Raw genomic sequence first — 24118 nt, 5'->3', positions numbered from 1 at the left:
CTGCTTGGTTATGAGTTACCATATTATTACCATCAGGGACCGGGACTGTGATGATCTGGTGTCGCCAAATAAACTCTGTCCTCGATTGGTTCAGATCGTACCTCTTCGGTAGAGTTCAGTCAGTGGTCATCGACGGTATCCAATCTGAGCCTTTTGTGCTAGCTGACGGTGTGCCTCAGGGTTCAATACTAGGACCCATTGGCTTTTCAATGTACACTGCTCCCCTGGAAGATATTATAAGATCTCATGACGGAGTGCAGCTTATATGGTGTACAATGGTGTATGCAGATGACACACAACTGTATATGATCATGAATTTAGCTAACAGAGATCAAGCTATTTCTCGCTTGGAGAATTGTGTCAGTGATTTGAAGAGATGGATGATTTCTAACAGACTAATGTTGAATGATGGGAAGACGGAAATCCTTCATGTTACATCAAAATTTGTCAAGAACATCACGCCATTGGATTCTTTTCAAATAGGTTATTGTGTTGTTAGCCCTGTTTCCAAAGCACGCAATCTAGCTGTCATTCTTGACCATCAATTGACTTTGTCCTCTCATGTAAACTCTGTGTGCCAATCGCCTGTCGGCAAATCTGGCTCTCCGGAAAAAATCGCAAATTTCTCAATCTCGCTACAGCAGAGAAATTGGTTCACGCCTTTGTTAGTTACAGGCTGGACTGCTGCAATAGTGTTCTGTTTGGACTTCCTGAATGTGAGCACCGCAAGATTCAGCAGGTACAGAACGCGGCCGTTAGATGCTCTAGTCAAGAAACGCCAGTACTTTGCTAATTGCATTGGCCACCAGTGAACAGTAGAAGTGGAATCACCTTCAAGGTATTACTTCTCACTTACAAGGCATTGCACGGGCTTGCCCCGCGTTCATAACAGAACTGCTCGAGGAACATGAGAAATATGTGCCATCACGCTCGTTGAGATCAGCTTCCATGCGACTGCTGATGAAGTAGCCCAAGTCATCCAAATCATACGGACGAAAGTCTTTCGCAGTTGCTGAGTATGGAACAGTATACATTCCTTTTTCTCTGAAATCAGCCCCCTCTGTTGATAGTTTTAAGGCAATGCTCAAGACGCATCTTTTCAATTCTTAGTGTATCTCATTGCTGCAATATTTTGTTTGTTCTGCCTCCGCCAGGAGGTAGTATGATTTGAAATTTACACCTAAAATGCCGCACATTGCGCGGCATGTAGGCCGATTGTACAAATTTATATTCTGACAAGTACTCTAATTTCCGCCCAATATCGAGAGCCCAATATATATCCCCCACCACTTTGCGCCATACATAAATTCGCCTATCGCCATTTCCGAATGTTCAAAAAGGTAATCACGCTTCCTCAGCATGTGCAATAAATTAGCATTAAAATCAATCTTATTCTATAGGGATTCTAGAAACACCTAGCACGTGGCGCCAATGGTGCGAGTCTATCAAGCTCATGAATTATGCATTAGAATTTTTTCAAACTCATATGTTGTATAATTGAAGACCGAATTAAAAAGACTAGCTTGCGTATGCCGTCCTGTCAACCAGACCAAAAATGCCATACTGCGCAGGTCAGCAACCAATCACGGTGCGCCTTTGTCATGACGTCAGACGCAATTAGTATTTTTAATTCGGTATTTAATTATGGGTTGTAGCCTCATCACATCAGCAATACCGTAGAAATCAAGTCGGACAACCGTTATGCTGTGTGTGGCAATGGGAAAACACATTAAACAAGGTTTATTTCATGATTACATGGAACCTGATTATCAATGCAAAAACTTTGGCTGGAGAAGTTGAAGCTGACGTTCATGGCGACACTTTGGATGTGATAATTTGACATCATGGATTGTTTTGTGCAAAATTTGAGGTATTTTTGTGTCATTTAATACGCGGTGAGTCAGCAGGCCGACTGGCATGCATGCTAGGCTCGACTAGGCCGCAATCATCGTGCATGCGTGTCTACATCATAATAATAGGTTGAAATGATGGGATTGAAAAGACCGGCTAGCTATTTGATTTCTCTGCATACGAGATGTATGTGCTGTGCCGTGTTCAACTATGATGCGCCTAGCCGCGCCTATGGCCGGCTTCATTGCTGTTCAAATACATGTACTAAAGTATTGCAATTTTATTGCGTTGATATAATTCGGAATAATTCGTTTTAAAGTATTTGCTTCCCATGCGTGGTTGGTCATGTTCGTGGTATGTATGTCAGTTTTTTACATTCTACTGAGTACTGTTGCAATATTTTTGTATGCATACCCATGACCGTTTCAAGACTATGACTGAGAAATTTGCTTTTTGTTTGTTAAGATAAAAATAAAAATAAAATGCAAGAATCATCTTTCCCCACACAATACTTCTTACAAACAAGGTGTTGATATTGGCCCTTTCGATGCAAAAACAAAGCACAAATGAAGGAAAGAAAACAAAACAATAATGTTTTTGATTTTTATTCAATTACACATACAAAAAAGTAATGGCCTATGAAAAGACCCCCCCCTAAATATAATAATATTAATATTATTTTAGTCCTGAATACAAAATGTAATAAACAAGCATAAAAGAATCTGATACGAAAATTTGTTACTCTGAAACGTTACAATTGTAATTTTCAGTCAAAAAATCCACAAGAAATGACTCTTGATACAACTTAGGCCTATATTATTTTTAAAAAGCAGAAACGGCTGCCTGCATCTGGAACTCTTCATATCTGAAAGTTTGAAGGTCTTATTTCATACATCAGAATTATCTGCAAGATGGCTTTAGGTGACCGTGGCCCTATTGGCTAATGCACAAATTTAGATTTTCTTTCTATTTAAATAATACTATAGTATGTTAAAGCTTATGCCCTGTAGATTACATTCGGTTCTTGAGATATGGCCTGTCAAAATGGCGCGAAACCAAAACAAAAAATTGGCAACAACTTTCTTTTTATTTTCTATATTTTTGACAAGTCCAGTTGCCAGATGATTTTCTAATTACATGCATGAATTATGCAAAGTAAAGATTTCAGATAATCAGATACAATTAAAAGAGCTATGGCACTGAGGCATGGTAGGCCTACATGGGTAGAACACACACTATACTACAAAATTACGGTTGCGTTTTGGCAAATTTCAATTTGCATAATTAATCAGGGCCACTTATTAGAAAAGTTGATAAGGGCCCAAATTAATTATGCAAATGGAAATTTGCCAAAGGCATCCATGGGTTTTATATCTTATTTTGTAGCCGATCTGAACATTTTACTTTGTATAACTCTTGCATATATAATTAGAAAATAAGGCCTACCTGACAACATTGCATAACAAAAATAAAAGAAAGCCATTTTGACAGGCCATATTTTGGTAACCGAATATCCGATTAAAATAAAATTTTCAGTCTTGTAATCAGGAGAGAATGGGCTCACATATTTCAATCAGACAAAAATCTATATCCAATAGCGTTACCTTAAAGCTAGCATTATAAGTGTCTCCTTAACTAATAACAAAAGGTGCCCATTGGTATCTTGGAGGCATTGTCTTTTTTAAAGACATTTCTTGTTTTTAGATTACTTTTAAGGTGTAGTTTTTAATATCCAGTGTCATCAATCTTTAATTTTAATCCGTTGTATGGGTAAATTTCATATTATATTTTTTTATGTGCACATGTGTACATTTCCTTTTTTTAGTTGTAAAGCGCAACGGGCATCTGCGATGCAAATTGCGCTGTAGAAATATTGATTTATTATTATTATTATTATTATTATTATTATTATTATTATTATTATTATTATTATTATTATTATTATTGTTATTGTTATTATTATTATTATTATTATTATTATTTCATCATTGGCTAATAAAGGTGTCATGTCATTCACTTCCAGTTGAATATTAAGTTCAATGGCAAGCGACGAACAAAATGTTGTTTTTTTGGTCAATTGTTCAGAGTATAGTCGCTATAGCTCCTTGCAACCAAAAAACCGAACTTAACTTGTATATTATTGAATTTGGGGTCAGACTATTCTTTACAAATTACATCTGGGTATTTTTATTCGTTTAAAGCTTTTATCATGGTTTATAGAGAATGTAAAGTGAAAACGATAAATTGTTAAAAATGACAGATTTATTTTTGATATCAATACTTACTTGATGAAGACGTTGTTGAACCTTTTGGCGTCGATTGGGCTGTAAAAAATAAATAAGAAAATTAGTTTTGATAGTTTGGATAAATTCGATTCAAGATATTTTACATTACTTTGTTTGTATATTTTTTCTCTAATCTAATTTTCAAAAACACATTCCCTTGTGTCCCGAGGCTATTTATTCTGCACGTAGATGCAGTTCTGAATAGCATTTTCTATTTTACACTTTACCTGGACAATTAGTCGGTGGAATGTCCCATTCGCCCGTTGCATTACACGTCAAAACATACGTCAAAGTATCATCAAAAGCACATATAATATCCACTGTAGCATTGATATAAAACATATCCGTATCTTCAATATCTTCTACTGTAGTAGAACGAGGTGGTAGTGTCGGTGGGTCGCAGGTTATCTGTTCGCATCCTGGTTGCGGCAGGTCCCATTCACCTGTCTTGAGACACTGCAGTATAGATGAACTGCCGACTAATTGGTAACCGGTCGGACACGAAAAAGTTGCGGTGCTATTGAAATAGAAGAACTCTTGGTCGCTGGGTGTTACTATGGTGTTGTTGGAAGGAATTGGAGGGTGGCAACCTTGAAATAAAAAATGAAAACGTTACGAATGTAAAACAAAATGAGTTTTCTATTAAGCGTGAACTTTCAAGATGCAAATCCAGAACCTTCAGTAACATGTCCCATACTCCATGCAGCGCTAATGAGAAATGCGAAAGAGCAAAAAACAGGCATAATTTGGATTTTTCTCATGTTGGATTCCGTATTTTGCTCAAGTATACGGAGCCCTGAGTTGACATGGAAATTTTTTTATCTCGTTCTCTCGAGATAATTATGTCGTTCCCTCGAGATAATATCTCGTTCCCTCTATAGGGACTCTAGTTCCCTCTAGATATTATCGCCCTCTGTTGGTCAACGTTACATTAAGGTTACACTTTATTTTCTTGCCCTGCGGGGCCATTATATATTGAAAAAACATCAAGGCCACAAGCCCGGCAGGGCTGAGGCTGGAAACTCCCATAGTGAAGATTTGCAACTAATGTAGTTGAATGGGGGAGTTCTTTAACCACTAGACATATCGACAAGAAAGGTTCATTGACTGAAAAGATGCACACTTTTATATAAAAATGTCTATTTTCAGCCATTGCTATTAATAATTAATATTTATGTTTCCATGTGAGAGAACATTCAACTGGGACGAGTATAGTGTTGTATTGTATCGTCTTCTATAATGTAGATTCATAATATCAAACTTCAGGTCATATAGGTATTAAAACCACAGACACGTTTACGGCACGTAACATGAAAAGAAACATTGTCTGAGTGAAATATCAAAACAGATGGGAACTCATGTATAAGGTAGTGCGGGAATGCCGTTAAATAGAACAACACACTCGACAGATATACACTGACAGAAACACAGACAGAGAGAAGAGATCGACATATGCCTTACACACCTCCACGAACACACCCTACACACCCACTACACCAGTAAACAAAAATAAACCCTCAGAATTTTAAGAAATATTGCATTGACCCTATAACGGTATCGTACAATTTTCATCCTAATACTATAGCATTTCTATAATTATTTCTAATCCTTCGATAAGCTTAATTAACCCTTACAAAGCCTATCTTTCATATCAGATTTAAGGTCATCACCTTAATTTAGACAACACAAACACGGTTACGTAACATTAAGGTAACATCTTGTCTCATTGAACACAAGCATGCAGATTGCACTCGTGTATAAGGACAATCAATCTATGGGATAATGTAGTTTAACCGCTTGTGGGAATACCATTGTATTTTCTATTATGAAGATAACCAAGTAATAGCACAGACACATGCAGTACACAAAGATCTCCAGGCAAACAGATATAAAGATACACACACCCCACAGACTCACCCCCTACACCCTACACCCTATCACACACCCCCTACATACACAAATACAAAAAAAACACTCATAAGATTTTGATTTTGATTTTATTAACAATAACGGGTTCCAAATAACCTTTTTATCGTTCTACGAGTTCATTTCTTACATTCCTAGTTCTTTTATAATTGGCGCAACCTTTATAAAGCCTTGTTTTTTCATGAAAAAGTACATGTTTTAGGTAACTAACTGAGACCAGGTTTGGTATAAAATTGGAGCGATTGAGCCCATATTTATTGGTCGAGCTATGAGTTTAAAAATATTGGACGAGACGTAGTCGAGTCCAATATTTTAAAACTCGTAGCGAGACCAATAAATATTGGGCGTAAAGCATCCAATTTTATCATTATTATGTTTTGGATCTAATATTTTCACACACTTGGATTCATCAAAACATAATAATGAAGAAAATCAGCCACAGAAGTGTTCCGATGACATTTACTTACATAAATGCAATGTGCAAAGAACTGAACCCACCCACCCACTTTACAAACACTCTTAAAAGTGAAAGCTTTTATTAACGGTATCTAAATTAAACTGAATGTTATGAATGTGCAATATTAAGTGGAATCTAATTCTGGATGTAATGCTCTTGACAGTTCATGCGATTTAATGATAATAATATCATCATACTTTGTTATCATGTATCAGATTGATGACCCTACATGTAGTGTGATCGTTTTCCTTTTCCATTAGGGAATGAATTTGGAAAAAACCTTCTGTTAATAAAATACTATGCTGAGCCACCAGCTTGGGTGGCTTACGCTCCAGTAATTTCAGATGATTGAGCTCAGTAATACATCAAAGAATGTCTTCCAATTCATGAAAACAAATAGATAATCAGCTTATCGGATTAAAAGCTTAGAGGGAAGGTCTTGCTGCTCAGCGAGTGTTTGTAATTATTTGAAGGTTTTCTCCAAATTCATTCTCTAATGTGAATGTTTTGGATTTATGTGCGGTGATTATTGGTGTTCAACACAAAGTATAAAATATGGGTGTATTTTTGTTCGGGATTGCGTGTAATCGCCTGTGGGTGTGGGGTGGGGTGAGTGTGTGGATGTGTACACATACACCCCTACTTGTATATAAGACCAGCAACCGAGGACTTCGCTTTTGACAACCGTGGACCTATCATGACTTGTTCCTATCTAACCGAGGACATTGCACACCTGAAGCTAAGCGCCAAACCATTGACCCATGTTTACGTTGTGTGCAATAACCTGGTAAAGAAGAGAAAGCCGCGCACTCTTAGAAGAAAGGGTTCTTGGCTGTTTTGTATGTAAACCTCAAGAGAAAAGGGTTCTTAAAAAATTTTTAAAACCAAAAATGGTTCTTTCTGGCCTTTCCAGAATCCTCTTCAGGTATAAAATGGTTCTTTCTGACTTTTCCAGAACCCTTTCAGGTCCGTCTGAAATGGTTCTTTTTCTCTTTGTACAACCATGTAAAGTTCCACATAGGCCTATTGGTAAGTTGTCTTGGTGATATAATTTATATCGTCATGTTGACATAATGCTGATAATATATCGACATGGCAAGATAATTATCTTGCCAAGTCGTGGCACTTAGACGCTTCCGTATACGAAACGTCATGAGAGAAAAAAAAAAACTGCAATGGAACGATGTTGCCAAATGTGGTAAAACTGCCTTATTTTAGTTATAACATGGTTGACGACCATACGAATTTGGTTGCATTTTTCATTGATTTACTTTTATTTGCCGGTTTGCAATTTGGTTGCCAATTTGGTCCACCAAAATGACAACCAAATGGAACGTGACTACAATCTTATAGTGACTTGTTTTCCGCATATCTTTTTTCTTTATAGAAATCTAATATTTTGTGTGGGAAATAATTGCTTTAATGGTATAGGTTAAAATTACAAAACAACACCAATCTTTCTATGTACGAATTATGTGAGTATATCAGTACACGATAAATATGAATATGGGAAAAACTCTTTCGATATCGGTTTCCATAAATTTGTTGAAATATAATAAAGAATTTTAATCGAATTGATGGAACAGACAAAATGTAATTTAAATGTTGCAGTATAATCAATTGCGTCCGGTTAAGGTTTGCTTCGCCCTAAGTTAATATAATTATTGCTATTCTTGTCTGATATTTTAAGTGTATGTGATGAAATTGTATAAAAAGTGTGACTAAAATTATATTAATCAAATCACTATACATTACGTTAGGCCTACAAGCGCTGTTTAAATGAAGGAGTTGTTCTTGTCCAATACAAATAGAAACGAGGCTATAAGCAGTTTAGAGAAATGCGTCAGAGAGTATAATTATTTAAGGTGGATTTAGTGCTTAAGTTTTCAGGCAAAGGTAGAAAAAATAACTAAAAATACAATATGTGTTCTTTGAAGAAATCTTGAGAAAAGGGTCAAAGCTATCAATGACAGTGTGTTCTTAACCTCAAATGCAATAAAAACCAGGATTCTAGAGCTTTGTAAATTGAAAAGGCTTCGCGGCTCTCAAATATCGGGTAATTCATGCAAAAATGATAATTTACGTATACACCCACACATGCACCTCATATTGCCCCAAGGATGGATCCAGGAGGGCTGGAGCGCGCCTCTCCTCTAAAATCCGACTCTGAGGGGTTGTACCCCCTCGTGGTCCACCAAAATGGCTAATCAAAATCCTGCATCCGCCCCACCATCATGCACCTACCCCACCCTAGCCACTCTCAAAGGACATAACGAGCTTGGAGTGTAGATTCGCATTTGTCATTTGCGCGCCGGAATTTTCTCAGGAGTGGCCCCTCCTTTCAAAACCCTGCAACCACTTGGCTGCCCCACTATCATGCACCCACCCCACCCACTCACAAAAGAAGTGATGAGCTTGGAGTGTAATAAAGAATTTCAACCTTAAACTGACTCTTATTATCTTGCTGTAGGCCTACTTTCTGTCAGAAAAAAAACCTTTGAGCATAAAGCGTGGCCTAGTGGTTAGAGTTTTTGCCTTGCTTTTGGTGCATCGAGGTCCCGGGTTCAATTCCCGGTAATGGAAACTTGCTGATGGTGGTATTGACTGGAAACACGTCTGACTTTATTGGCAAACATTTGTATATCAAATTCAGACTTCCCGCTCTACCCGTGGTCCAGTTAGAATCGGGTAATGAAAACATGCCTATCGTAGGCCCTATATAGTTAGTTTTGAAAAGAGTAGGGTGAACCCCGGAATGTCTCAATATGTCCCGATCACATAAAACGAGGCCAATGGAAAGCAATACTGAAGATTCAAATAAATACAATATAAATACAGTACACCATAGCTCTGCTTACCTATTTCGTAAACACGTATCCTAAAAGTTCCTCCACACTCTTCCGTTGCATCACCAGTACAATTATATCCACAATCTCCTACATTTTTTCCATGCCTGTCATAGTCAGCGTTGTCTGCTCCGCAAAAACACTGGTTTCCAGCCTCTAAGCCGGCATATTTCAACTCTCTCTCAGCGCACAAATCAAGACATCGTTGTATCGTCATCCCATCATTATCCTGGCAGTAACTACTGTAGGTATCGTCGCAGTATGGATTGTCGCAACCTTCTCCTGTGCATTCGATGAGGTCTGGAAGAGCACGTTGCGAGGCTGCATCGAAATAACAATCGATGTATAGGCCATCTATAAGTCAAAGGAAAATAATATAGATATGAACCAAATGTTAGTCTCAAGTCTCAATTTATTTTCAGTGAGTGGCGGACATGGTGCATGGAGTAGCATCCCAGCAAAGATTGAGCTTTTCAGTTTGCCCTGCAGGTCTCCTAGGTGAAATTCTGGCAGTTATGACTCGTATGGCCAATGATATACAGCAGTGAGACCAACCATCAGTAATGTACACAGTACAGTATCTAGCAATTCAACAAATAGGCCTACCGTATATCATGTCTTATATAGATGTCTTTGTAGTGAATACTGAAAAAAAAAACCTATTACGTTCAAGGATACCTTAAACGATAAAGCAGAGCAATTCGGGAACTGAGGGAAGACCTTCTTGAGAACCTAACAAGATAAGAAAATACAAATTGAGTGTGGTAACAATAATTCTCCCAAAGACAAATGTCTAAAAAATACTTAAATATTGCTGCTTTGAAATTTAGGCAATATCCGTCATAGGTTAACTCTTATACAGGTATAAAGTGAGACTAAAGTGATCCGTACGGAAGCATATTAGTGCCAAAAAAAAAAAAAAAAAAAAAATTCAAATATTATTGCGAATATTCGCAATAATTATTGCGAATATTCGCAATGTTATTGCGAATATTCGCAATGTTATTGCGAATATTCGCAATGTTATTGCGAATATTCGCAATAATTATTGCGAATATTCGCAATGTTATTGCGAATATTCGCAATGTTATTGCGAATATTCGCAATAATTATTGCGAATATTCGCAATATTATTGCGAATATTCGCAATGTTATTGCGAATATTCGCAATGTTATTGCGAATATTCGCAATAAGCTTTTAATCCGATAAGCTGATTATCTATTTGTTTTCATGAATTGGAAGACATTCTTTGATGTATTACTGAGCTCAATCATCTGAAATTACTGGAGCGTAAGCCACCCAAGATAGTGTGTGAGTAAAAACCTTTCTAAAGTAGATAGCAAAGTATGAATAAAACTATCAACAGTAGATATCAGGTTATAAGTATGACAGTAGGCCTATATATAGCACATATCAGTGTGTGGGAATAAAAGTATCTTCAGTAGATAGTAGGTGTGATTATAAAACTATCTAGAGTAGATAGCAAAGTGTGAGTATAAAAGTATATTCAGAAGATAGCAGGGTATGAGTGTAAAACGAGCTAAAGTAGATGGCAGGGTGTGCGTATAAAAGAATCTTAAGTAGATGACAAGGTGTCTGTGTAAATATATCTACAGTAGACAGCAAAGCATGAGTATAAAAATATGTAGAGTAGATAGCAGGGTGTGAGTACAAAACGTTCTAAAGTAGATTTCAAAGGGTGAATAAAACTCCCAACAAGTAAAAATCGGGGTGTGAGTATTTATAGTAGATATTAGAGTTTGAGAATAAAAGTATCTTCAGTAGTTGGCTGTGAGTATAAAAGTATCTTCAGTAGATTAGAGGGCGTAATTATAAAACTATCTAGAGTAGATAGCAAAGTTTGAGTATAAATGTATCTTCAGTAGATAGCAGGGTATGAGTGTAAAACGAGCTAAAGTAGATGACAGGGTATGCGTATTAAAGAATCTGATGTAGATGACATATCTAGAGTAGATATCAGGGTTTGAGAATAAAAGTATCTTCAGTAGATTGCAACATGCAAGTATAAAACTATCTCCAGTAGGTAATAAAGTGTGAGTATCAAACTATCTATAAAGTTATAGAACCGTGACGCCGAAGCATGAAACACCGATTGCATTAATAAGTAGGCCTACATAATCAAACTGGTGGTGTGATTATTGCGAATATTCGCAATAATTATTGCGAATATTCGCAATAATTATTGCGAATATTCGCAATATTATTGCGAATATTCGCAATGTTATTGTGAATATTCGCAATGTTATTGCGAATATTCGCAATAATTATTGCGAATATTCGCAATATTATTGCGAATATTCGCAATAATTATGCGAATATTCGCAATATTATTGCGAATATTCGCAATGTTATTGCGAATATTCGCAATGTTATTGCGAATATTCGCAATAATTATTGCGAATATTCGCAATAATTATTGAGTATAAAACTATCGACAGTAGATAGCTGGTGCAAAGTGTGAACATACCACTATCTAGAGTAGATAGTGTGTGAGTAAAAACCTTTCTAAAGTAGATAGCAAAGTATGAATAAAACTATCAACAGTAGATATCAGGTTATAAGTATGACAGTAGGCATATATATAGCAGATATCAGTGTGTGGGAATAAAAGTATCTTCAGTAGATAGTAGGTGTGATTATAAAACTATCTAGAGTAGATAGCAAAGTGTGAGTATAAAAGTATATTCAGAAGATAGCAGGGTATGAGTGTAAAACGAGCTAAAGTAGATGGCAGGGTGTGCGTATAAAAGAATCTTAAGTAGATAACAAGGTGTCTGTGTAAATATATCTACAGTAGACAGCAAAGCATGAGTATAAAAATATGTAGAGTAGATAGCAGGGTGTGAGTACAAAACGTTCTAAAGTAGATTTCAAAGGGTGAATAAAACTCCCAACAAGTAAAAATCGGGGTGTGAGTATTTATAGTAGATATTAGAGTTTCAGAATAAAAGTATCTTCAGTAGTTGGTTGTGAGTATAAAAGTATCTTCAGTAGATTAGAGGGCGTAATTATAAAACTATCTAGAGTAGATAGCAAAGTTTGAGTATAAATGTATCTTCAGTAGATAGCAGGGTATGAGTGTAAAACGAGCTAAAGTAGATGACAGGTATGCGTATTAAAGAATCTGATGTAGATGACATATCTAGAGTAGATATCAGGGTATGAGAATAAAAGTATCTTCAGTAGATTGCAACATGCAAGTATAAAACTATCTTCAGTAGGTAATAAAGTGTGAGTATCAAACTATCTATAAAGTTATAGAACCGTGACGCCGAAGCATGAAACACCGATTGCATTAATAAGTAGGCCTACATAATCAAACTGGTGGTGTGATTATTGCGAATATTCGCAATAATTATTGCGAATATTCGCAATTCGCAATGTTATTGCAATGTTATTGCAATGTTATTGCGAATATTCGCAATGTTATTGCGAATATTCGCAATGTTATTGCGAATATTCGCAATAATTATTGCGAATATTCGCAATATTATTGCGAATATTCGCAATAATATTGCGAATATTCGCAATAATTATTGAGTATAAAACTATCGACAGTAGATAGCTGGTGCAAAGTGTGAACATAAAACTATCTACAGTAGATAGTGTGTGAGTAAAAACCTTTCTAAAGTAGATAGCAAAGTATGAATAAAACTATCAACAGTAGATATCAGGTTATGAGTATGACAGTAGGCCTATATATAGCAGATACCAGTGTGTGGGAATAAAAGTATCTTCAGTAGATAGGAGAGTGTGATATAAAACTATCTACAGTAGATAGCAAAGTGTGAGTATAAAAGTATATTCAGAAGATAGTAGGGTATGAGTGTAAAACGAGCTAAAGTAGATGGCAGGGTGTGCGTATAAAAGAATCTTAAGTAGATGATAAGGTGTCAGTGTATATATATCTACAGTAGACAGGAAAGCGTAAGTATAAAAATATGTAGAGTAGATAGCAGGGTGTGAGTACAAAACGTTCCAAAGTAGATTTCAAAGGGTGAATAAAAACTCCCAAGAAAAAATCGGGGTGTGAGTATTTATAGTAGATATTAGAGTTTGAGAATAAAAGTATCTTCAGTAGTAGGCTGTGAGTATAAAAGTATCTTCAGTAGATTGGAGGGCGTAATTATAAAACTATCTAGAGTAGATAGCAAAGTTTGAGTATGAATGTATCTTCAGTAGATAGCAGGGTATGAGTGTAAAACGAGCTAAAGTAGATGGCAGGGTATGCGTATCAAAGAATCTGATGTAGATGACATATCTAGAGTAGATGTCAGGGTTTGAGAATAAAAGTATCTTCAGTAGATTGCAACATGCAAGTATAAAACTATCTTCAGTAGATAACAAAGTGTGAGTATAAAGCTATCTATGAAGTTATAGAAACATTTGCAAAGTATCAATGAGAAGCTCTGTCTTTCTGTCTTTTCAATATATATCTCATGACCATAGCACCTAAAATAAACAAGAAGAGTCTTTCAAAAAGACACAGTTCACGGATCAGGTGTCATAGTAATTTGTTCTAACTTTTCATTTTAATATCTAACCTACTCTGCACTGATCTTACAATAAATTAGTGATTTGACGCATAATGATACCTACATCCTGACTCTAGCTTATATAACTCTCCATCCAGCAAGAAACTCATTGAAATAGAAACTTTCAAATCACTTACACTATCATAGGCCTATTGAAATTCAATAAATATACCATACAGATAATAACCTTGGCCCAATAATTATTAGGGATCCAATTATGATAAGCAAACACCACTGGGTAGATAACAGGAACTAGATTTTGTCAGTTGGAAGGAATTGAGTAAATCGCCTGTATCAAAATAGTAGTGTATTTTTCATGCAGTAATATGCTCAGCCTTATCACAAAATAAACAATAGCATTGACCTTACCCACCAATCAGTAAAGCCTATTATAATCATGTGATGGCTCAATCCAATAGTGAACATGCTTAGAAAAAAGCAAAAAAATAGTCTTGGCTGCCATTGTCTCAATACAAGATAAGATGTGCTAAAAAGTCCTTATCATGTGGGGCAGGATTAGATAAAGCCGGATACAAACCTGGGTATGAGACATTAGGAATTATTTCCTAGCCTCTTAACCACAGGGTTGTTGGGCTACAATAGCTATTTAACACACAGTGTATATAAAGGGATAAACTGTGCATATGAGATATGGGTTCAAGTGGGAAAATGTTCACTCCGTGAACAAAAAGCGCCAAATAATTGGGCGCCAAATCCAAAAGTTGGTGACCACCATGTGAGATCCCTTGTTATAAGCTTTTATTGATATAAGTATCATCCTCACAGCAACTACAATAAAAGAGCGCCCCATTGGGAGCCAAATCAAAAAATGTGATATGATCAAGGTGAATGAGTCACATGTCGGCAATTTTCAATTAGAAGTTTTATTTTTACATCATTTTCTGGCAGTTTATGAATGCTACATTTTGGTGCAAACCCCATCAAAATCAGACATCTGGTTACTGAGCTATGAACAATTTACCAATGGCTGAAAAAATATAAAACAAATGAATTGGAACACTGTTTTTGCCAATATCTCAAAAACAATATTAATGACATCCGACTCATTCACCTTGATTATGTCACAAATTGGTGACCATCATGTCATCTCTTGCCCACCGTGACAACCCTTAACCCACCCTAAGACCCTTAAAGCAACCACACCCCTTGACCCACCATGGCAACCCGTTGATGTTGTCCCGGGATGTTGTCCAGGGAAAGAAAAGCAACTAGATGTCACAGCTGTGTTTGAGCAAACACGAATATATATGCCCGTGGCCCCCCTATGCTCACAAACGAAAACTTGGTGACCATCATGTAAAAGCCCTTGTTAAAAGCTTTAATTGATATCAGAATCATCCTCATAGCTCTTAGAATAAAAAAAACGCCAAATTGGGCGCCAATTCCAAAAATTGGTAACCCCACTTCAGAGGACTACTTCCAGCGGGTACTGGTCACGGCACTGGGTCCAGGGCTAGTGACCACCATGTGGAAGCCCTTGTTATAAACTTTAATTGATATAAGTATCATCCTCATAGCACCTAAAATAAAAAAGCGCCCAATTGGGCGCAAAATCCAACAGTTAGTGACCACCATGTGAAAGCCCTTGTTATAAACTTTAATCGATATAAGAATCATCCTCATAGCACCTAAAATAAAAAGCGCCCAATTGGGCGTTAAATCCAACAGTTGGTGACCACCATGTGGAAGCCCTTGTTATAAACTTTAATTGATATAAGTATCATCCTCATAGCACCTAAAATAAAAGGCGCCCAATTGGGCACCAAATCTAACAATTGGTGACCACCATTTGGAAGCCCTTGTTATAAACTTTAATTGATATAAGTATCATCCTCATAGCACCTAAAAAATTTAAAAGCGCCCAATTGGGCGCCAAAACCAAAGTTGGTAACCATCATGTTGAAGCCCTTTTTATAAGCTTTAATTGATATAAGTATCATCCTAATAGCACTTAAAATTTTTTTAAAGTGCCCAATTGGGCGCCAAATCTAAAAAACTGGTGACCACCCCCTTGCTCACCCCCTTACAAACCTTGACAACCCTTTACCCTCCTAACACCCATTAACCAACCACACCCCATGTCCCACAATGACAACCTTTTGAGGTGGTCCAAGGCACCAATATCAAAATGCCTACACATTCCCTTTAAGGGAGTTTTTGTCAAGTGATCAATTTCCTTGACGTACGATTCAGGCCGTTATCATTGTAAACCCATGTAGCTAACGAAATGCTACCTATTGCGTTACACTGTGTTAATAGGTCGTACCTATTTTGCCTTTTAAAGCTTTTGAACTTTGACCTTTGGGGTTGCAGCTACCATAGGATACATCTGGGGCCATGGGCCATCATTGTACCAAGTATGAACCCTGAGGGCGCTGTGGTTCTTGAGCTAGAGCTGTTTGAAATTTTACACATATTGGTCCCTGTAGCCCATGTACGTTTACTTTTGGCGTCGGGGCTCCCCAAGGAAATTGCTAGGGTCATGGGCCATCATTATTCCAAGTATGGGCCCCGAGCCTACTTTAGATATTGTGCAAAGTTATTGCGAATATTCGCAATAACATTGCGAATATTCGCAATAATTATTGCGAATATTCGCAATAATGTATTCGCAATAATGTATGGGTGGCCGATAGCAACAAAACACGTCTAAATTATACGCCTGATCAAGATGCAATCTTGGACGTCCAAAAATTTCGCGGCAGACATAAATCGACGAATCACAGTGTCAGAAATATACTGTAGATAGTTTTATACTCACACTTTGCTATCTACTGTAAATTCTTTTATACTCCCACCATGCAATCTACTGTAGCTCCTTTTATACTCACACCCCGCTATCTATAATGTTATACTCACACTTTCCGATCTACTGAAGTTACTTTTGTAGTAACACTCTGGTATCTACTGAAAATTGTTTTTATACTCACACCTGATAACTACAGTAGATAGTTTTTATTCGCATCCTGCTATCTATTGTAATTTTATACTCACTTAAGTAGAGATTAAAGTGCGACAGGGTCGGAAATCTACTGTAGATAGTTTTATACTCACACTTTGCTATCTACTGTAGATTCTTTTATACTCACACCATGCAATCTACTGTAGCTCCTTTTATACTCACGCAAAATGCCATCTTTTGCACTATACTGTGTTAATAGGTCGAACGTCTTTGCTATTGACGTACGTTCAAATCCGTCATCATTGCAAATACAGGTAGCTACCAAAATGCCATCTTTTACACTACAATGCGTTAATAGGTTCAACGTACGACTCGTATTTGATATTGACGTACGTTCCAATCCGTTATCATTGCAAATACAGGTAGCTAGCCAAATGCCACCTTTTGCACACACTGTGTAAATAGGTCGAACGTTTTTTGCCTTTTAAAGCCTGTGAACTTTGACCTCTGGGGTTGCAGCTACCATAGGATACATCTGGGGCCATGGGCCAACATTTTACCAAGTATGAACCCTGAGGGCGCTGTGGTTCTTGAGCTAGAGCTGTTTGAAATTTTACACATATTGGTCCCTGTAGCCCATGACCTTTGACCTCTGCCGTCGGGGCTACCCCAGGAAATTTCTAGGATCATGGGCCATCATTATACCAAGTATGGGCCCCGAGCCTACTTTAGATATTGTGCAAAGTTATTGCGAATATTCGCAATAACATTGCGAATATTCGCAATAATTATTGCGAATATTCGCATGAACATTGCGAATATTCGCAATAATTATTGCGAATATTCGCAATAATGTATGGGTGGCCGATAGCAACAAAACACGTTTAAAATTATACGCCTGATCAAGATGCAATCTTGGACGTCCAAAAATTTCGCGGCAGACATAAATCGACGAATCACAGTGTCAGAAATCTACTGTAGATAGTTTTATACTCACACTTTGCTATCTACTGTAGATTCTTTTATACTCCCACCATGCAATCTACTGTAGCTCCTTTTATACTCACACCCCGCTATCTATAATGTTAATTGTTATACTCACACTTTCCTATCTACTGAAGTTACTTTTGAAGTAACACCCTGGTATCTACTGAAAATTGTTTTTTACTCACACCTGATATCTACAGTAGATAGTTTTTATTCGCATCCTGCTATCTATTGTAATTTATACTCACTTAAGTAGAGATTAAAGTGCGACAGGGTCGGAAATCTACTGTAGATAGTTTTATGCTCACACTTTGCTATCTACTGTAGATTCTTTTATACTCCCACCATGCAATCTACTGTAGCTCCTTTTATACTCACACCCCGCTATCTATAATGTTAATTGTTATACTCACACTTTCCTATCTACTGAAGTTACTTTTGAAGTAACACCCTGGTATCTACTGAAAATTGTTTTATACTCACACCTGATATCTACAGTAGATAGTTTTTATTCGCATCCTGCTATCTATTGTAATTTATACTCACTTAAGTAGAGATTAAAGTGCGACAGGGTCGGAAATCTACTGTAGATAGTTTTATACTCACACTTTGCTATCTACTGTAGATTCTTTTATACTCACACCATGCAATCTACTGTAGCTCCTTTTATACTCACGCAAAATGCCATCTTTTGCACTATACTGTGTTAATAGGTCGAACGTCTTTGCTATTGACGTACGTTCAAATCCGTCATCATTGCAAATACAGGTAGCTACCAAAATGCCATCTTTTACACTACAGTGCGTTAATAGGTTCAACGTACGACTCGTATTTGCTATTGACGTACGTTCCAATCCGTTATCATTGCAAATACAGGTAGCTAGCCAAATGCCACCTTTTGCACTACACTGTGTAAATAGGTCGAACGTTTTTTGCCTTTTAAAGCCTTTGAACTTTGACCTCTGGGGTTGCAGCTACCATAGGATACATCTGGGGCCATGGGCCAACATTTTACCAAGTATGAACCCTGAGGGCGCTGTGGTTCTTGAGCTAGAGCTGTTTGAAATTTTACACATATTGGTCCCTGTAGCCCATGACCTTTGACCTCTGCCGTCGGGGCTACCCCAGGAAATTTCTAGGGTCATGGGCCATCATTATACCAAGTATGGGCCCCGAGCCTACTTTAGATATTGTGCAAAGTTATTGCGAATATTCGCAATAACATTGCGAATATTCGCAATAATTATTGCGAATATTCGCAATAACATTGCGAATATTCGCAATAATTATTGCGAATATTCGCAATAATGTATGGGTGGCCGATAGCAACAAAACACGTCTAAAATTATACGCCTGATCAAGATGCAATTTTGGACGTCCAAAAATTTCGCGGCAGACATAAATCGACGAATCACAGTGTCAGAAATCTACTGTAGATAGTTTTATACTCACACTTTGCTATCTACTGTAGATTCTTTTATACTCCCACCATGCAATCTACTGTAGCTCCTTTTATACTCACACCCCGCTATCTATAATGTTAATTGTTATACTCACACTTTCCTATCTACTGAAGTTACTTTTGAAGTAACACCCTGGTATCTACTGAAAATTGTTTTTATACTCACACCTGATATCTACAGTAGATAGTTTTTATTCGCAATCTACTGTAGATAGTTTTATGCTCACACTTTGCTATCTACTGTAGATTCTTTTATACTCCCACCATGCAATCTACTGTAGCTCCTTTTATACTCACACCCCGCTATCTATAATGTTAATTGTTATACTCACACTTTCCTATCTACTGAAGTTACTTTTGAAGTAACACCCTGGTATCTACTGAAAATTGTTTTTATACTCACCCCTGATATCTACAGTAGATAGTTTTTATTCGCATCCTGCTATCTATTGTAATTTTATACTCACTTAAGTAGAGATTAAAGTGCGACAGGGTCGGAAATCTACTGTAGATAGTTTTATACTCACACTTTGCTATCTACTGTAGATTCTTTTATACTCACACCATGCAATCTACTGTAGCTCCTTTTATACTCACACAAAATGCCATCTTTTTTGCACAATACTGTGTTTATAGGTCGAACGTCTTTGCTATTGACTTACGTTCAAATCCGTCATCATTGCAAATACAGGTAGCTACCAAAATGCCATATTTTACACTACAAAGCGTTAATAGGTTCAACGTACGACTCGTATTTGCTATTGACGTACGTTCCAATCCGTTATCATTGCAAATGCATACAGGTAGCTAGCCAAATGCCACCTTTTGCACTACACTGTGTAAATAGGTCGAACGTTTTTTGCCGTTTAAAGCCTGTGAACTTTGACCTATGGGATTGCGGCTACCATAGGATACATCTGGGGCCACGGGGCTACCCCAGGAAATTTCTAGGGGTCATGGGTCATCATTATACCAAGTATGGGCCCCGAGCCTACTTTAGATATTGTGCAAAGTTATTGCGAATATTCGCAATAATTATTGCGAATATTCGCAATAACATTGCGAATATTCGCAATAACATTGCGAATATTCGCAATAATTATTGCGAATATTCGCAATAATGTATGGGTGGCCGATAGCAACAAAACACGTCTAAAATTATACGCCTGATCAAGATGCAATCTTGGACGTCCAAAATTTCGCGGCAGACATAAATCGACGAATCACAGTGTCAGAAATCTACTGTAGATAGTTTTATACTCACACTTTGCTATCTACTGTAGATTCTTTTATACTCCCACCATGCAATCTACTGTAGCTCCTTTTATACTCACACCCCGCTATCTATAATGTTAATTGTTATACTCACACTTTCCTATCTACTGAAGTTACGTTTGAAGTAACACCCTGGTATCTACTGAAAATTGTTTTTATACTCACACCTGATATCTACAGTAGATAGTTTTTATTCTAATCCTGCTATCTATTGTAGATAGTTTTATACTCACTTAAGTAGAGATTAAAGTGTGAATAAAAACTTCATCAGTAGATATCAGGGTGTGAGTATGAAAGTATCTATAGTTCTATAGTAGATATCAGAGTGCGAAAATAAAAGTATCTTCAGTAGAAAGCAGGATGCGATTATAAAACTATCTGCAGTAGATAGCAGAATGTGAGTATCAAACTTCTAAAGTAGATAGTAAAGTGTGAATAAAAACTATTAACAGTAGATATACGGTTGTGAGTATAAAATTATCTACAACCAGATTTCGCGGTTCTCGGGTTGGGTGGTTCTCGTGACAGGACTATCTCTAATTACCCAACACCCGTTACCCATATAGGCCTACCTACCCTGACCTTTGAAACTACTATGATAATATACGTCTACTGTATGGCTTCTGTACGTGTGCCGTATTGAAATTGGGGAAAATAGGCCTCCGATGAGATGCACCTGCACGGTTAACCACACTGTTTGCAATGTTTGCCGATGCTCGCACTCCGCCCGTCGGTACCCTGCGCTGTAGTTGAAAGCCATCATATATAATATGTGGTTTTCTCCTTCATGATCTGCTTTATTCCTGGTTATAAGCCATCTTCCTTGTATGTGCCGCCCCATAAGCCACCTTAGGGCCTTTTATGTAGTGCCGCCCACAAGCCACCCTCCTTCTATGTTTCACGACGTAGGCCCATTACAGTAACACAGCGTGATATACCGTTTTCCACTCCCTCTTTTCTCCTGGTTAAAAAACAACGTGCCGCCATTGATATGCGACTGACAAGCGTTTTTCTCTCCTCCCTCCCTCTACTTTTGTCCTGGTTACAAGTCGCCCTCCTTGTATGTGCCGCCTCACAGGCCGCCCTTCTTCACCAGCTTTCACCTATATTTATAACGCCTGTTGTATTTTTCCACCGCCCCTTTCTCTTGGTTACAAGCCAACATGTGCGGCCCTATAAATAGGTGGCTGATAAGCTTTTTCTCTTCACCTCTTACTTTTTCCTTGTTACAAGCCGCCTTCCTTGTACATGTATGTGCCGCCCAAAAGCCCCCATACTTCTGTGTGCTGCCCCACAAGCCACCCTCCTTGTAGTGCAGGCCCATAGTTAAAACGTGTGATATATCTTTTCCTTCCTTGTATGTGCCGCCCGTCACAAGCCGCCCTCCTTGTTATAGGTCACCCTGTAGGCATATTACGGTATAGTTATAACGCTTGTTGTACTTTTCCATCCCCCTCTTTTCTCTTGGTTATAAGTTTACCATGTGCCGCCCTTTATGGGTGACTGACACGCGTTTTTTCACAAGCCAGCCTCCTTGTACCGCTCTTCTTGTGAGTGCACACCATGTAAATACAAGTCTCCTACACCCTGGGAGGAAAAAATCAGTGTTTCAAACGAGGAATCGTGCCAAAACGACTAAATTAAATACATTAGAAAAGGCTTAAAACCCAACTATTAGGCCCTGATTCATATTTAATCCTCATTTAGGCCTTGACTAAACTTTCAAAATGTGTTACATTTCAGAAACACCAAGCTATTCGTAAGGTGGCGTAGGCTGCATGGGCTATAGGGTGATCTAGTCGGCATTTTTCTGGGAAAAAATGCTGGACTCCATATATAATTTCTACAATGGATGTCTTCATCTGACCTTCAACTTGCAGAAAGGGTAAGTTTTGAAGAACTGAGTCGCTCTGGAGTCAGTGCACCCTTGTATGTCGCCCCATAAGCCGCCCTCCTTGTATGTGCCACCCTGTAGGCCCAATAGTGCTCTCTCTCCTATTATTGCCTGATTACACACCACCCTACTTAAATGTGACACCAATATAGGTGATATGCGTAATTTTCTTTCTTCTTTTTTCTTTCCTTCTGTTTTTTTTTCTCTTCTCTTCTCTTCTCTTCTCTTCTCTTCTCTTCTCTTCTCTTCTCTTCTCTTCTCTTCTCTTCTCTTCTCTTCTCTTCTCTTCTCTTCTCTTCTCTTCTCTTCTCTTCTCTTCTCTTCTCTTCTCTTCTCTTCTCTTCTCTTCTCTTCTCTTCTCTTCTCTTCTCTTCTCTTCTCTTTTCTCTTCTCTTCTCTTCTCTTCTCTTCTCTTCTCTTCTCTTCTCTTCTCTTCTCTTCTCTTCTCTTTTCTTCTCTTCTCTTCTCTTCTTTCTCTTCTCTTCTCTTCTCTTCTCTTCTCTTCTTCTTTCTCTTCTCTTCTTTCTCTTCTTCTCTTCTTCTCTTCTCTCTCTTCTCTTCTCTTCTTCTCTTCTTCTTCTCTTCTCTTCTCTTCTCTTCTCTTCTCTCTCTTCTCTTCTCTTCTCTTCTTCTTCTCTTCTTTCTCTTCTTCTTCTCTTCTTCTCTTCTCTTCTCTTCTTCTCTCTTCTCTTCTCTTCTCTTCTTCTTCTCTTCTCTTCTTCTCTTTCTTCTCTTCTCTTCTCTTCTCTTCTCTTCTCTTCTCTTCTCTTCTTTTTTTGCCGCTCCGTTTTTTTTACCCCGGGGGGCTGGCGCCCCCAAAGCCCTCCCCCCCCAAAAAAAAAAAAAATATGCCTAATAGTATGTACTGGTCCATATGGGACATAGCCTAAGTGTGACATGGCCTAAGTGGGACGTGGCCCTAGTGGAACATGGCCCTAGCGGGACATGGACCTAGTGGGACATGACCCAAGTGGGACATGGCCCTAGTGGGACATGACCCAAGAGGGACATGACCCTAGTGGGACATGGCCCTAGTTGGATTGGACGAAGTGGGATTGGACCAAATAGGATTGGACCAAGTGGGAATGGATCAAGTGGCATTGGACCAAATGGGATTGGACGAACTAGAACTTTATGCGATGGTAGTTTTTATACACAAATCTCTGCTTAAGTGAGTATAAAACTATCTACAATAGATAGCAGGATGCGAATAAAAACTATCTACTGTAGATATCAGGTGTGAGTATAAAACAATTTTCAGTAGATACCAGAGTGTTACTACAAAAGTAACTTCAGTAGATATGAAAGTGTGAGTATAGGATTATAGATAGCGGGGTGTGAGTATAAAAGGAGCTATAGTAGATTGCATGGTGTGAGTATAAAAGAATCTACAGTAGATAGCAAAGTGTGAGTATAAAACTATCTACAGTAGATTTCTGACCATGTGATTCGTCGATTTATGTCTGCCGCGAAATTATTGGAGGTTCAAGATGCAATCTTGGACGTATATGGTTAGGCGTAGAATTTTAGGCGTGTTTTGTCGCTATCGGCCACCCATACATTATTGCGAATATTCGCAATAATTATTGCGAATATTCGCAATAATTATTGCGAATATTCGCACATTATTGCGAATATTCGCGTTAATTATGGCG

At 37.7% G+C, this 24118-nt stretch overlaps 1 protein-coding gene across 1 annotated transcript in view; it reads right to left on the bottom strand.

The window, feature by feature from the left end:
* Positions 1 to 24118, bottom strand: part of LOC140166759 (uncharacterized) — a 49810-nt gene that overhangs the window by 7804 nt on the left and 17888 nt on the right. Inside the window, exons 2-4 of the mRNA XM_072190253.1 lie at positions 9378 to 9719; positions 4364 to 4726; positions 4137 to 4175 (exon numbers count right to left, since the gene is read on the bottom strand). Of these exons, the coding sequence (XP_072046354.1) occupies positions 4137 to 4175; positions 4364 to 4726; positions 9378 to 9719 (744 nt within the window). The remainder of the gene's footprint in view (positions 1 to 4136; positions 4176 to 4363; positions 4727 to 9377; positions 9720 to 24118) is intronic.

This window comes from Amphiura filiformis, chromosome 12 (genome assembly GCF_039555335.1).
Source record: "Amphiura filiformis chromosome 12, Afil_fr2py, whole genome shotgun sequence".
Taxonomy (NCBI): domain Eukaryota; kingdom Metazoa; phylum Echinodermata; class Ophiuroidea; order Amphilepidida; family Amphiuridae; genus Amphiura; species Amphiura filiformis.
Note: the sequence above shows the minus strand (reverse complement) of the source record. Positions and strands in the feature narration are given on the sequence as shown.